Source organism: Pyrus communis, chromosome 4 (assembly GCF_963583255.1).
Source record: "Pyrus communis chromosome 4, drPyrComm1.1, whole genome shotgun sequence".
Lineage (NCBI taxonomy): Eukaryota > Viridiplantae > Streptophyta > Magnoliopsida > Rosales > Rosaceae > Pyrus > Pyrus communis.
In genome coordinates this window covers 6,174,859-6,191,429 of record NC_084806.1, presented here as the reverse complement: position 1 = coordinate 6,191,429, position 16,571 = coordinate 6,174,859, and the positions used below count along the sequence as shown (strand labels likewise).

Sequence of the window (16,571 nt, the reverse complement as noted above, 5' to 3'; positions counted from 1 at the left end):
TTTAAAAATTTGTTCTCCTTATCATTACCCTTTGATGATTGAGAAATAAATGTGGCTTCAGTACTACGATCAGCCACTTAATACTAAGTGATATTCCTCCTCATTTGTAAGTGAGAGGTTTTAGCTTAGATTATCATCAAATGCAAAATTAAATTATTATTGATAATCCATTGTGAGACTTAGTCCACTTCTCCTATTTTTTAGTGTAGATACTATCGTTTGAAAAAATAAAATAAAAAATACTACAATCAATTTTTTTGAAAAAATCATATTGCCGTCGTGGCATCTGACACACATTCTTTTTTTTTTGTCAATGACACACACACATCGCAAGTTGCACTAGCAATTAATGCTTTTCTTAGTTTTTCTTACTGTTAGGCAAAACATGGCGTCTTTAATTATTCTTGGCCGCCTCACGCCTTCTTACTGACTAGCCTCCCTGACGCGCTTGCGGAAGGCTCTTTTATAATTAGAACGTTCTACGCACGATTTATACAATTTAAATGTATTTATGTACATGGATTTGAAAAGTGAATTAAACATTAAAAGAATGAATGTAACCTTGTCACAATGAACATATGATTCACCAATGGGAAAATTAATGTGAGTTATGGGGAACATTGTCACGTGTTTAGTCCAGTTCGCACGTTACTAATATTATACTTTAAATCATAATTTTGTCCTTCATTTATATTATATACAACATTAATATGAACGCTAGCAGGTGGGATGGAAGAAGGGACCACTCAGAGTTTGGAAAATATCTATGGTGCTTTGGGAATCCTCTGAATGTTTGGTAGAAGTCTTTTTTGTGCCTACTAAATGTTGGATATAATGCATGCTAGGCATATCTCGATAGGTTACATCAACAACACTCGACAAATTGCTTCGGCATATGCCGTTATCTGTTGACATGTGCGCAACATGGTTTAGTTGTTGACAACAAGCCCGCCAAGAGTTCCACGAAATGCCTTAGTGAATGAACATTTTTTTTTTTTTTTGCCAACTTCGCATTCTGTTTCCATCTAAAAAACTTGTATTTAACACTGAGACCCCCAAGATTTAAATCCTAGATCCGCCACTGCATGCATGTAAAATAAGTGTGGATTTATTATGATGAGTAATGCTAGGTAGACGAATTGTTTAGATCAAATATGCAAACTAAATAATGTGTCACCAATCAGAAATAAGTACATTAATCAATACTTAAGTAATAATTCAATTATCAATAATCATGACACATGATTTACAAAATTTAATTTAAAAATTTGTTCTCCTTATCATCACCCTTTGATGATTGGGAAATAAAGATGGTTTCAATACTACGATCAGCCACTTAATACTAAGTGATATTCCTTCTCATTTGTAAGTGAAATGTTTTAGCTTAGATTCTTGTCAAATGCAAAATTAAATTATTATTGGTAATTCATTGTGAGACTTAGTCTACTTCTTCTATCTTTTAGTGTAGATACTATCGTTTGGAAAAATAAAATAAAATAAATACTACGATCAATCTTTTTGAAAAAATCATATTGCCGTCATGGCATCTGACACACATTCTTTTTTGGTCAATGACACACACACATCGCAAGTTGCACTAGCAATTAATGCTTTTCTAAGTTTGCCTCACTGTTAGTAGGGCTGGAAAAAAATCCCAAAAATCCCAAACCAAACCGAAAAAATCCCGATCCCAAACCAAAAAAATCCCAAACCAAAATTCCCGAAAATTTCAGTATGTCATCCCGAACCAAACCGAAATTTTCGGTATGGGATTCGGGATTACATCTCCATTTTTTCGGTATTCCCATACCGAATAGAAATAAATATTATATATATATTATTTTTTAATTATAAGAGAATTATTTTTTAATTAATGGTATTGGTAGCCACTAGTGTGATTAATCTTTGTCTCAACTAAATAACTAATGTTTGTTTGTTTCTATATTCCAGTTGTCTCAACTAATGTGATTAATCTTTGGATATTAGTTTCCTGCATACCTAGCCACTAGTGTGATTAATCTTTGGATATTAGTTTCCTGCATACCTAGCCACTAGTGTGATTAATATGTGGATATTAGTTTCCTGCATACCTAGGCAAATCAAGGAAACAAAGGAGCAAAGACCATTATGCATGCATGAACATATCAGTATACATATATTGTATATATATACACGGACAAGGTGGGTACAGGGCATGCAATTAGTTGAGCTCAAATTTTTTTCTTTTGTTTTCGAGTACACAATATAGTTGTTCATTCAGACATGGGCGCCGCCAAAATTTTCATTTAATTACAACTATGTGGAGGAGGAATCAAAGTTGGAATGTGGGGTGAGATGGCATTAGCCCAAAAACTTTGTGCACAAATGGGTAGTGGGTAGATTGAAACTTAATTTTAGCCCAAAAATATAATATGTCAAATTTTAGCCCAAAAACATAATATGTCAAATTTTAGTCCAAAAGCCCAAAAACATTTCGGGATTCCCGATTTGTCCCGAAATCCCGAAATTATTTCGGGATTCCCGAAAATTGGGATTCCCGAAAATTTGGTTTGGGATTGGTATTGAATTTGGGATTCCCAAAAATTTCGGTTTGGGAATCGGGACAAGGGTTTCGGTATGGGATCCCATACCGAACCACCCCTAACTGTTAGGCAGAAACATGGCGTTTTTAATTATTCTTGACCGCCTCACGCCTTCTTACTGACTAGCGTCTTTGACGCGTGTGCGGAAGACTCTTTTATAATTACAACGTTCTACGCACGATTTATACAATTTAAATGTATTTATGTACGAGGATTTGAAAAGTGAATTAAACATTAAAATAATGAATGTAACTTTATCATATATATATATATATATATTTTTAGAAGAAACGATAACACTTTATATAAATAAAAACAAGAATTACAAAATAGAGGATAAGAAATCCACCATGCAGCAAAGCTAGCTAAGACCTCTCAAACAGATCTGATTACAAATAACATAACATCAACCATAATCATTTTACGACTGCTAACATATCCCACACCATATGAGAGAGAATAATCCTTGAACTCATTCGAAACTGATGCCCAGTATCTTACTCTACCCCATAGTTCTGCTACCCTCACTCTATTATAATCTTCAAAAACTCTTCTGTTATCCTCCAACCAAATGTTCCAAAAAAACTGCCAACACCAAACAGATCCACATAGCTTTAGTTTTCCTCCCCTTTCCTAAAGCCTCAAAATTTGTGCTTAGCAGCTCAAAACAACCCTTTGGAATGACCCAACTAACTCTAACTTCCTGAACTAATTTCCACCACAACTGTATTGAGTAAGAACAATGGAGAAAAATATGATTAACACTATCCTCCTCATATTTACACAAACTGCACCAATGAGGAGAAATACAAATAAAAGGCCTTCGCCTTTGAACTTGATCATGAGTGTTGACCTTCCTTGTAGCCACGAACCACACAAGAACTTTGACCTTCTGAGGAGCTTTTGATTTCCAAATCTGAGAAAAAGGTGGAAAATGTTGCACAATTCCATTGTTGCTCAAGAAAGAGCTATAAGATTTGCAAGTAAACAATCTTGATAATTCTAGTTTCCACCTTCTATTATCCGCTCTTGATTGAATCAAACAAACATTTTCTAGCTTCTGTAATAACCTAGCCGCCTCTTCTATCTCCAACTCATTCAAATTTCTCCTGAAATCAAAATTCCAGGTCAAAGAATGAAGAAAACAATCCACAAAACTTAAAATGCTCTAGTTGTGCATTCTCAATAACAAGAATAATCTAGGATATTACTTTTTCGATGGTCCACCTTCCAACCAATCGTCCTCCCAAAACCTCACCCTCTCCCCATTGGCCACCTTAAACTTGCAACATTCTAGGAACGATTGAAGACCAGATGAAATATCTTTCCAAGGGCTACGACTTGAAACATGCAGCGAAGGATTTGCATCCCACCCATTATCCTGCAACTCGTACTTGCTTCTTATTACCTTGTGCCAGAGAGAATTTGATTCCTTTGGGAATCTTCACAACCACTTAGCCAATAACGCTTCATTCCGTTTCCTCAAATTCCCCACACCTAAACCCCCATCCTCCTTACTTTTTATAACTACCTCCCATTTCACCAAATGGTTTTCCTTTCCTTCATCTACCCCTTTCCTAAAGAAACCCTTTCAGTAGTTTTTCCAGCCGTCCAGTCACCCCCCGCAAGGAATTTTGAACAAAGACATGTAATAAATTGGCAAACTTCCCAAAACAGATTGAATCAAAGTTAATCTACCACCTCTAGATAAGAAATCCTTCTTCCAACTTTGAAGTCTTTTTTCCATCTTTTCTACAACTGGATCCCAAAATGTAAGTGCTCTTGGCCTTCCCCCAAAAGGGAGACACAAATATGTTATTGGCCAACTACCCACCTCACAACCCCAAGAATCTACCATCCTTTTAATTTTCTCACAATCCCAGTTTATTCCAGCCAAAGAGCACTTTGCTTTGTTAATTTTCAAACTTGAAACAGTACAAAATAAATTGGGCAACTCTAATAAGTTTTTCCAAACTCCCTCAGCCCTCGCCAAGAAAAAAATGGTGTCATTAGCAAATTGAAGATGCAAAATCTCCACCTTTTCTTGCCCAATGCACAAACCTTTGATCATATTATTCTCTTGTGCCTTCTCCAGCAATCTACTCAAGACATCAACTAATAAGGTGAAAAGAAAAGGTGACAGTGGATTACCTTGTCTCAAACCTCTTGAAGCTTTAAATTTTCCTCTAGGCCTCCCATTGATCAAAACTGAGAAATTTGCGGAACTTAGACAACCTTGCACCCTTCTCCTCCATCTATTGCCAAAGCCTTTTCTTTGTAAGACTTCATCCAAAAATCTCCACTCCACATGATCATAAGCCTTTTCAAAATCAATCTTGAACATCAATCCCTCCTTTTTCTTTTGCCTCACCTCTTCTACAACCTCATTTGCAAGGACCACATCCAAAATTTGTCTACCTTTAACAAAAGCTCCTTGATTTAGAGAGATTGTGCTACCCATAACGTCCTTTAGTCTTGATGCAAGGACTTTCGCCACAATCTCATATAAACTAGTAGCTAGGCTTATAGGCCTGTAGTTCGTCACGTTCAAAGAATCTGACTTTTTCAGAATAAGACAAATGAATGTTTCATTTGTCACCGCATTTATTATCCCTTTCTCAAAGAACTCCTCGATCACCTTCAAAATATCCACTTTCAAGATATCCTAGCAATTTTGAAACATTAGCAAAGAGAACCCATCTGGACCTGGCGACTTATCCCTTCCACAATCAAAAACTGCTCTTTGAACTTCCAATTCCTCAAAATGCCTCTCAAGCCAAGCTGCCTTATACTCACTTATTGAGCACCAATTAATGCCTTTTAAACCCCAACACACCTCTTCATTGCTGCTAAACAGGGACTTGAAAAAATTGACGATTTGTTTGTCTATCTCTTCTGTATCCTCTACCACTCCACCATCTTCCACTTCCAATCTTTCTATATAATTTCTCTTCCTTCACCCATTTGCTATTTTATGAAAAAATTTAGTGTTACCATCCCCATCTTTAGCCCACTTCACTTTACTTCTTTGCCTCCACTTCACTTCGTCCTTGAAAGCCAAATCTTCCACGAGGAAAAGTAACTCTTCCCTCTTTCTTTTTGAAGCATCATCTAACCATTCCATCCCTTCTTTTATATCTAATTCCTCTAAACTAGCCTCGGCTTCCTTAATATCTTTCTCAACATCACCAAAAATCTCCTTACTCCATCTTTGCAACTTCCTTTTAAGAGCTTTTAACTTACTCAAAATTTTATAACCCTCCCAACCCTCAACCTACTTAGATTGCCACTATTGTTTGAATTTGTTCCTTAAGTCTGGGTGTTGTAGCCACATGTTTTCGAACCTGAAAGGATTTGGCCCCCATTTCACCTTGTTAGTATCCAGCTCGATTGGACAATGATCTGAAATTACCCTTGCCAAAGTCTTTTATCTTACATTTGGAAAGATCTCTTCCCATCCAACAGAGAACAAGAATATGTCTAACCTCCGACACACTGCTTCTTCTCTAAAATTTGACCAAGTAAATTGAGCATTGAGCAAATCTAGATCTTTGAGTTCTGTATCTTGAATAAACTCGTTAAAGGTCCTCATGCTTGTAGTCGTCCTTCCCCCACTTGATTTCTCATTTACATATCTCACCACATTAAAATTTCCTCCTACAAACCATCTTGGTCCACAAAGCCCATAAAGACTTGCCATTTCTTCCCAAAACTCCCTTATCTCTCCCCTGATAGCCACCAGTCCAACCCATTCAATGCTTTAATTTTTATGGAGATTGAGAATACTCCAACCAAAGGTTCAATAACTAAGATTTGTTTTGTGTTCCATATCACTACTATACCCCCAGACCTTCCTTGTGCAGGGGCGGAAACCCACTCTCTCTAATGATGCTTTCTTGGTTTCTTGTAAAATTACGATGTCGGGCTTTAAGCAACGAAACTGCTCTTTCGAAGATACCCTTTTTCTGCCTACTTCCCAGACCTCTAACGTTCCAGCTACTTATCTTCATTAAGTTTGACAATGCCCCTTTGAACTTTTTTATCTCCCTTCTTTCCACTCACATACTCGCTAAAATTGACTTTCCCAATATTCTTTCCATGAAATAAAGACCTTTTGTGTGGAACCAAAGAAACTTTCATATTTGACTTGAAATTGATAGTTCGACTATTTGCCTCACATTTGACCAATACGAATCCCAACCTTTTCCTCATGCTATACTTTAACAAATTCTTGTTCTTTTTAGTATCCTTGAATTCAACTTGTTCTGTAGCGTCTGAAACTCCTCTATAATACGACTCAGAAGAGATTCTCAACCACACCGTCAAAGCGTTCAATAACATCAAAGATTTCTTTTTCATCTTGTGAAGAATCACCAAGCTCCTCTTCTGAGTCTGACGATTGCGACATGTTTTCTTCTTCAACAAACTCGAACGAACACAAAGAGTCAAAACCAAAATCCTCTGTCAATCTGGACTTGTCCACAAAACTGTTGTTCGAGGTTATCTCCTTCAACTCCCACCACACTAAAAAAAAAATTAAAAAAAAAACTGAACCCTTCCGACCTCTCTCTTTGTTCAGATAATTCCCCCTCAATCAACTCGCCTGATGGGCATATTGTATCGTCATCATCATCAATCTCCTTTTCTTCCTGTTCACAAGCACCATCTAAGAGTGTGAGATTGGGAGATTTAAATTCCTTTTCTCCTTATCATATATTTAATGGAAGCAAAATATCTTTCTACACAACATGGTTAGTGCAAAACTCAATTTCACATAAAACTGTTTTCTCGTCAGTTCAAATAGGAGTCCAACGCTTTCTGTAGTCTTTAAAGAGAGTCTTGGTAAAAACACTCTAGTTCCAACAAATTGGTCAAATAAGATTTCAGCATCAAATAGATTATTATAAGCTCCTTGGTAAGCTAGTCTTGTACCTATTATTTTGTATTGCAATAAGGATTATACTAAACAATGTTTTCACAAAATTTAATGATAAAAAGACCAGAACAGAAGTTTAACATGAGAGTCTACCTCTAAAATGATAATCCTACCACTCCCCTACATACTTGATGTCTTTTAAGTCCACCTGCCCAATGAAAAAAAAAAACACAAAACTAGTGACACAATTTGAACAAAAAGAGAGTTCTCAATCATGGAAAAATTCAATTTCATGTGAAAAACCTATGTTCTAATTTCAGGGCTTGACAATGGAATATAAAAACAGCAAAGCATTCGTTGAGGATATATATATATATATATATATATATATATATATAACGTATTTGGTTCTTTATAGAAAAACATTGGCTTTATTGTATGGACTGAAGTATGCATACGTGTTGGAAATTTACAATCTATAGAGACTCAATCTGAGACTCAAAAGACATTTAAAGGAAAAGTAATACAAAAAATAAGTAGTGATTTTACCTATACTCCATGTGCGGACTGTAATTTCCAATCACAATTCAAAATTCAAGAGGCCTATAAATCAAACATACGTGAAGAGTCACAAGTCTGGAATCTTTTCCTTTCTTCCTGTTAACTGGTTTTCTAACTTTGATTTTCCAACTTTTCTTTACTTTAGTTTAAATCTATTTTCTGAATATTAATATAATATTCATACCCAAGAGTTATTGTAGCGGTGGAATCGAGATTCTAGTGTTAATATGCTTATCCATTTTCAAGGGTTTAAGTATTAGTTATTATCTTATGTTAATATGTATTTTACTTCTTGTATTTTGCTTATTTTTTTTAGTTGTTGTCCATTTAAGTTATGTTATTTAGTATTTTAATTAATAAAGGGATGATATATTAGTCAACTAATACTTTTTTATCATATAATGGACACTTATTTATATGATATATAATAAATTAATTTAAATCCGCCTAGTTCACCTAGGCCCCCGCCTGCGCCTAGCCGCCTAGGCACTAGGCACTAGGCACCAGCCCGTCACCCGACTAGTACCGAGCGTCTTTAGAACCATGCATATAAGTAATTTAACGGAATACCATCAGGTCATGCATATATACAACGTACCCAATTAGTTAAGTAGCACATCAAAACTCTGCATAAAATTAAAGGAATAGAAAAACAAAAATTTGACACATACCATTTTTTTGGTCTTAACCAACCTCATTAGGGAATCTTCATTAAACCCTAAACATCAATAGAAATTGAGGATCATAAAGAATTAGACAAAATCACATATTTCAAATCAAAGATCAAAGCCGCCGAAATACCGAACTATCCATTAAAATGACTGAAAACTAAAAAATTAGATGTGTTAAGAAAAAACCTTATCGTAGGTCGAGCACCGGCTTCGAGGAATAAGAATCGAGACTCTAGTCTCCTTTCATTCATCAAGATCTTCGTCACCGTTGATACTCGACATTGGTTCTACTCAACTGTAGACTTCAGCAAAGGACTTAAGTAACTGGACATTCACTCCATCCAAAGATAAAATAAAACATCAACATCACACTACGAAATTTGAAGTTGAATTAAATCTCTAGATTGATCGACAATTGTAGCTAAATCATTTTTGAAATCCCACAACATGAGTAGATTAAAGAGACAATTTCTCCAATTGTATTGAATACCACTAAACCATGTCATGACATCATCTAGCTGGCAAGAAAAAAACATTTATTTAAACAATCAGAATCAATAGAATTATAAATGTAAGTTATGTGATCTAATGGTTGAAAACTATGTAAATCACCTAGATATCAAGAAATAAAAAGTATATGGAAACTGAGAACTTACTTGAGCAGATAATGTTTTTAAGAGCAGTAAAAGTTTTGTGGGATTGAGTTGGTTGCGAAGAGGTATTTCCTTGCTGGACAAAGCTATTTCCTTGCATGTTAAAATTATTAGGCTAACTTAGATTTACAATATTTGAGAATTGCATTTATACATAAATAATTACACATAGATAAAAATAAAAAGAATAAAGGAAGATAGAAAACAGGGAACTGCATGTATAGTATGCTTTTAGTGTCAAATATGACAGTAATGTTGTTAGAAGGCAAGCCAATTTCTTATCACTTTGTAATACCTGGTGAGCAGGAACTTGCAGGTGAGCTTGAGGTTAAGGTAGTTTTGAAATAAAGAAGGCTAAGAAAGATAACGACACCTGAATAACTGCAAGGAAACTGAAATCCCATTACTTTCATCGCAAGGGTTTTTAGGGTGAATCTTATAGAAATGATGTTTTGAATTTCATTTTGTGAACCCGACTAAAGGAAAATTGTAATAAAGTATGCTCTTGAAAATTCTTTCTATTTCAAAATAACATCAATATAGAGAAACAAAAAACCAAAATGAAATAACAATTAGGCAAGAACAAAAAGAATGAAAACAAAAAAGTGCAACCATAAGAGAAATAACAAAGGTGGATAACATAAGAGTGTTCTTTCTTTAGCTATATTGTGGAGAAGCATTAAAAATTACAAAAAGAACGAAGTAGCACAATAAAATATAACATATAAAGTATTTAACACTATTAAACATGAAATACCACAATTTAGGGAACTAATAAGGCTTAGAAAAATCGATCCATATGCTTTGTATATATTTTGGTCATTATAAATCCACTGTAAAACAAAATTGTATACTGAGCTAATTATAATTGTTGTAGTACACAGAGTTTGGTGTAGATCAGTTTGATAAATGACTAAAATTCACATAAAATTTGATATCCATTTAAAGAGTTCACGTTTGCAGAAGCAGAGCCTCAAAAATAACTAACCTCATCATTCAGGTTCAGACATGCCCAAAACACAATTTCAAAAACTCTGCCATCTCAAAAGTCACATTATCTATCAAATTCAACAACTGGGTAATCCACACAGATTGAAAAAACCCTACTCACATCGAGACGGAGATCTTTCGGAAGCAACAGAGAGTAGTCGTGTGGAAGATCAAAGCTGTTCTGTACAGAAAATAAATAAAAAATGATAAAAATATCATTCAGCTTCACACATGCCAAAACACAATAATGTTACTTAAAATACAATTGTTTTGGGAAAGCAATTGCCTGAATGGGCTAGACTGTAAACTAAAGCACCGTAAGTAATTAAAAATGACAATTAGCCAATTTTATAGGCACCCAAATGAGGGGGAAAGAAGAAAGATAAAAACTTTTAGATACAGGGGCAATGGGGATTGCAGATGATAAGCATTAATCAATGGAAAATGGCGATTGATAAGTAAATTAGCAAATGAGAATATCTGCACATTGAATGTAACAAAATTTCAATTACATGAAATCAATTGTTGGAATTAAGAATATCTGGACATTGAATGTAAAGAAATTGCAATTAACAGGAACACACCTGCATAGCCTTCGCTTGCATCTTGACATGTAGCTGCAAAATTCGAACACCAACGTTTCCTTTTTCTGAAAGAAAAAAAAAACTGAAATCAGACAGCATCGGAGCACACAGACAAAACCCCCCAAAAATTACAAAATAAAAGCAATTGGGGAAATGCTAATAGATTCATTTTCCAACCCTTATATCTATTTCCCCACAAAACCAAAAACAAAAGGTTAGTTTTCTCCTCTCCGAAGCAAAAGGAAAGAAAGAAAGGAAGAGCAAAATAAAAGAAAAGGTCGCCAAGCATGATAAGTACAACTACTGCTAAAACCATTTGTCGGATCATAAATTTGATAATGCTCAATTGTTGCATTCTACCACACTTCTTGAAAGGACCACAGAATGCGACAACTCAGCATTATCAAAATTAACAGATCAGCAGGCAATAAGCATACAATCTATGTGCCAAGTATATAAGAACAACAACAATTCAGCCAAAGAAGCAGACATCATATAGCATTTGAAATCTTTAAAGAGCTTGGAAGTACTTCTAACTTTTTTTTTTTTTTTTTTTTTTTTTTTGGGTTCAATTTTAACATCTTTAACTTAGAGCTTTGCTTCATGCAAACGTAAACGAACCAATTAGCGAATAAATTAATTGCATATTTCATCATCACCCAGATACACATTATCAAGAAGTATAAAAAATTGCATGAATTTAAGCGTCAAACGAAAATTACATCAAAACCAAAATTTAAACAAAAGGAGTATCTGCAATTTATTCCACCCTAAATTTCATAAACTTCATATCCTACAATGTGATCCAAAACAATGACAGTACCTCTGAAACTCTAGAATTATAGTTCGCCTTGACAGAAATCGTCGAAGAGAAATAAGGGTCCAAATTTCTGTCACTTTGCAAATCCAAATTTACATTCTTCAACAGCCAGAACACAATAAACCGAAACTGAAATAGAAAAACTCACTAAAAAAAAGAAAAAATCTTCTATAAATATAATAAAAAATTAAAGCAAAAGAAAATATCTCAAATCTGGGAGATTCATCAGCAAGACAGAGCACGAAAGGTAAAAGAAAGAAGATGTTGTCAAAAACATTTGAGTGACAGAGCACGAAGCGAAAAGCAAGAGAGGAAAAAAATTTGAGAAACAGAAAAGTGAAGACGAAAGAGATAGCCCAGTGATCGAAACCAATTTTATGAATTTGGACAAAACGCGGGCAGCACCGCCTGAAGTATCGCTACTGGTCGAAGCAGCAGCAGAAGAAGAAGAGGAGGAGGAAAAAGATGGATGTTCATAATCGAAGAGTTCGAAGGGATTTACCGGTTTGGTACTTGATTCTGAAAAAATCTAGTATAAAAAAAAGTTGGGAGTTATTTTTGTGTTTGATAAACATTCAGTTTCAACTTGTTTTCACAGTTTTGGATAAAAAAAAACCAAAAACAAGAAGCTGCAAAACCTTTGAAAAATTGACTTTTTTTCACATCTGTTTTACATAAAAGTTTACCAAATATTATAATACTCCTTTTTTTTTTTTTTCAAAATCACTTTTATAAAAAAGTTTACCAAACACTTTGCTGCTTTATTTCACAACTGCTATTCGCACAGCAGAAGCAGTTTTTTTTTCAAAGTACAGCAATACCAAACCAGTCATTACCTTTTGATTCTTGGACTTTCATATGCAGTTTGCTTGTGTGTGGGCCTGCAAACGAATGTTTTTCGGCCGAGGGGTATTTTCGTCCAATTATTGGATGACCCCAAACCGAGCCTCCGGCTTTATGTATAAAAGATAAACAAGAAACCCTACCACATTCTCCACCGTGGTTGCTGGCAATGGAATTCCAACAGTTTTTCCTAGTGGCAGTAAGCACTCTAGGGGTCATCTCTCTCTGCAAATCCTTCATCAATTTTCTCAGATGGGTCTGGCTCATGCTCCTCAGACCCCCAAAGAATCTCAAGGAGTACGGCTCGTGGGCTCTCATCACTGGCCCCACTGACGGAATCGGAAAAGCCCTAGCATTCGAAATGGCTTCCAAGGGTCTTAACCTAGTTTTGGTTGGTCGAAACCCTTCGAAGCTCGAAGCAACCTCCAACGAAATACACGAAAAGTACGGTGAAAAAATTCACACCAAGAATATTGCCATTGATTTGGCACAGTTTACTGGGCAGGAAATTGCTGATGCGATAGAGGAAGGAATAAAAGGGCTTGACGTGGGCATTTTGGTAAATAACGCTGGGGTGGCTTACCCTTATGCAAGGTTTTTTCATGAGGTTGATCTGGAGCTGATGGAGAGCATTGTGAAGGTGAACATGGAGGCTGCCACGTGGATCACTAGGGCAGTGCTTCCGGTTATGCTGAGGAAGAAGAAAGGAGCAATTGTTAACATTGGTTCTGCCTCCTCGGAGACCCTCCCTTCTTACCCTCTATACACTGTTTATGCTGCTTCCAAAGCGTGAGTACAATTAGTACTGCTCTCTCTTGATTAGCCTTGTCAACTAAAGGAAGATTAATTAGTACGAGTAAATTAGTAACAGCACGTTACGATGGGAGTCACGTTAAAAAACTACTCCCTCTCGGGAATTCTCAATAAATCTTAGCATATTGTCAAATTTGTAACATGTGACATAAATCCTTGTGAGGTTTGGCATTGGCAGGTACATATCAATGTTCTCAAAATGCATTAGTTTGGAGTACAAGCAGCAAGGAATTGACATTCAGTGCCAGGTTCTCATTTTTCCCATTTTTATGTTTTCTTTTTATCCAGTTCAATGAGAAAAATACTACCTACTTGGGGCACTCTGTTTTTATTTATGTATATTTAAACAAAATTTGGGGAAAAAATTGTCTATCACTATATGTGATTGTGGTGTTATTGAAGTCCTTCATATATAATCCAACTGCATACGATTCAATGCAGATTCCTAGTTTGGTGGCAACAAAGATGACAAAGATGAAGCCGACTTCCTTCTTCATTGCATCACCAGAGATGTATAGCAAAGCAAGCATGAGATGCATTGGTTATGAGCATCTGTGCACACCCTACTTGAGCCATTCTGTGCAGTGGTTCGTAACAAATGCACTGCCTGATGTGTTGTTGAATGCGATCATGTTTAAGTATTTCATTGGGATGCGAAAGAGAGGCCAATTGAAGGAGTCGCGAAACAAAGCAATTTAGCAACATAAAATGGAAGGGAAACTTCGGTAGGCTGCCCCTCCTACACCGGCTGAGTGAGACCAAAATAAATAGCTTCCCAGCACAAATGTTTCTCTAAAAAGTGAGAGCTGCGTTAAGGATGACGTGATCACGGTGCACCTACACAAGTGAGAGCTACGTTAGGATGGCATGATCTCTGGAAACTAAGAGGAAAAGTCTATTGTTAGTTGCATTTGATGCCTTATGGAGTTAATCTTTAACACCTTTCCACCACTGTAGTAAAGGGTCACTTGCAATTGGAGTAAGGTGGTTGAATTTAAAACAAATAAATCTTCTCTCATCAAAAATTTTGATGGTTTTTGGTTGTGTTTTGTGGTGTGTCACATCCCTATCAGTAATACTCTATTTGCAGACAGTGGCAAAAAATTGTGCCGTTGGGTTTACCACTTGACTTTAATCAGTCCCTTTTACTTCTCAAGCAGGGTAAAGATTGGGCCATTCTATACCCGCATTTAATACAATTTTATTACCAATATAATGAATGAAATCCATGGAGATATAAGCAAAAGATTGAGATTCAACAAGTTGTATTCAAATTGCAAGAGGGTATGTAATTCGAGTAATTCAAAATATCTGTTTCTGCACTCGAAGTTTTGTGTTCAATTTCGCTTCCCTAACATTACTTGTATGAAAAATAAAAAATAAAATAAACTTGTTGGACAAATTGTGATTGCATGTTAGTAGATGATAATTAAATAATGCCTAAGTTTTTAGTTTACCCTCTAGAACTGTCCCCGAACTGCTATAGCTGCAACATTGGAAGAAAGCTCTATGGGTTGGTGTACAATCAAAATTTTAACAAATAAGGTCCATCCTACGATTCAATCAAGAAAGCACTGTCACATCCCGACCCGCATCCCCATCACATCTCAGGTCTGACTCCACCGTAGCACGACATTGTCCACTTTGAGCCTTAACCACGCCCTCACGGTTTTGTTTCTAGGAACTCACACGAGAACTTCCGAGTGGGTCACCCATTCTATAAATGCTCTCACCCCGAACTCGTTAACTTCGGAGTTCCGATGAACTTCAAAGCCAGTGAGCTCCTAAAATGCCTCGTGTTATATGGAGGTGGGCATGTACATATAAGGCATATCACCCCCCTCTCCGTTGGTCGATGTAGGATGTTACAAGCACCCTCTAAGACTGCCTTTTTAAAAAGATAAATCACATTCAAAGTCTACCTTTAAATATCATTTAATACTATGATTTAATGATATATTTCTTCACTTTTAAGAGAGATGTTTTAGGTCCGATTTTCGTCAAAATCGAATCAAATTAATTATATGCATGGCCGAACATATGATGCAATTCTTAGATACTATCGCCTGTAACAAGGTCGGCCTTGGCTTTAAGTCAAACCACCACCAAACTTTTGAGTAAGATGTATTTTGTTCACTTAGCCAAAGAAAAGGATTAAAACAAACATTCAAGAGAAAGGAGAATGAAATTTGGGGTTTTTTAAGACAAATTTGACCCTCAAAATAAAGAGTTAATTAGAAGTTTATGTAGAAGTTTGTAGCTTAAGTTGTTAACAATATTACATGTGCACTTAAAGTTTTAGGTCGATTTTTTCTTTCCCATGATGCTTATATGTAAAAAAGGAGTTAACGTTACTTGTTTCAGCGTTGAATGTTGACATAAATGACTTTCCTTCTTCTCGTGACATTCAAATTTAGCTTTTACCTTATTTGAACGTTATACCTCATTATAGATGACCAAAACGATCGCTAACTTTATTAAATTTTTTTGCATAAATAAACATCAAATGATGATTAAAAAAATTAACCACATTGTTTGCCAAAATTGTAAACACCCAATTATTAAGATGATTGTATAACCACCTTGTTGCTTGCCAAAAGTCATTTCTTCAAATAGGAAAATATGGATGTATTCAATTGAAAATTTGAGAGATTTTGATGGATTTATAAATCCGTGGATTTTTATGTAGTTTAATTGATTTGTAGACATTTCACATAAAATTTTGATTCAATTCTCTCGAAATCTCATGATGAGATGTGAGATTTGTGAATGTTTAAAATACACTGTGAAATATCTCTAATTCTCTTTAATTGCTCAACTTTCTGAAATTCTTTAAAATCAATTTCTAATTGAATACACCTAGAATGTTATAATCTTCTTTAAATTCCTAATTGAATCCATTTGGATTTCAAAATATCTTTAAATTCTAATTAAATACACCATAATTCCTGATTGAATACCCTTTAAATTCATTAAAACAATTAAAATCTTTCTAAATCTCAATTGAATACAACCGCTTCATCTCTAAACAATTGGTAAACCAAGAAATTTCCTTCACTTGTACAAACACACAATAAAATGTAGTTGTCGTTCATCGTCCCCCCGGAAACCGAGGTAGTTAATTAGGGTGGTTAGCCGCTCATCTACTTCATCCAACATTTCCTCTGTACCAGTTTCA

The 16,571-nt window shown here is 35.4% G+C and overlaps 1 protein-coding gene and 1 long non-coding RNA gene across 2 annotated transcripts; one reads left to right on the top strand and one right to left on the bottom strand.

Moving 5' to 3' along the window:
• Positions 1-10,339: 10,339 nt before the first annotated feature.
• LOC137730621 (uncharacterized) lies at positions 10,340-12,202 on the bottom strand. The gene is made up of 3 exons (XR_011068196.1): positions 11,741-12,202; positions 10,846-10,982; positions 10,340-10,514 (listed from the first exon to the last, which is right to left on the bottom strand). It is a non-coding gene; the product is annotated as an uncharacterized lncRNA (long non-coding RNA).
• A 477-nt stretch (positions 12,203-12,679) lies between these two features.
• LOC137732076 (very-long-chain 3-oxoacyl-CoA reductase 1-like) lies at positions 12,680-14,429 on the top strand. The gene is made up of 3 exons (XM_068471372.1): positions 12,680-13,369; positions 13,572-13,641; positions 13,835-14,429. Exons 1-3 carry the CDS (start codon positions 12,750-12,752, stop codon positions 14,090-14,092), a joined length of 948 nt encoding a protein of 315 aa, XP_068327473.1. The 5' UTR covers positions 12,680-12,749; the 3' UTR covers positions 14,093-14,429.
• Positions 14,430-16,571: the final 2,142 nt, after the last annotated feature.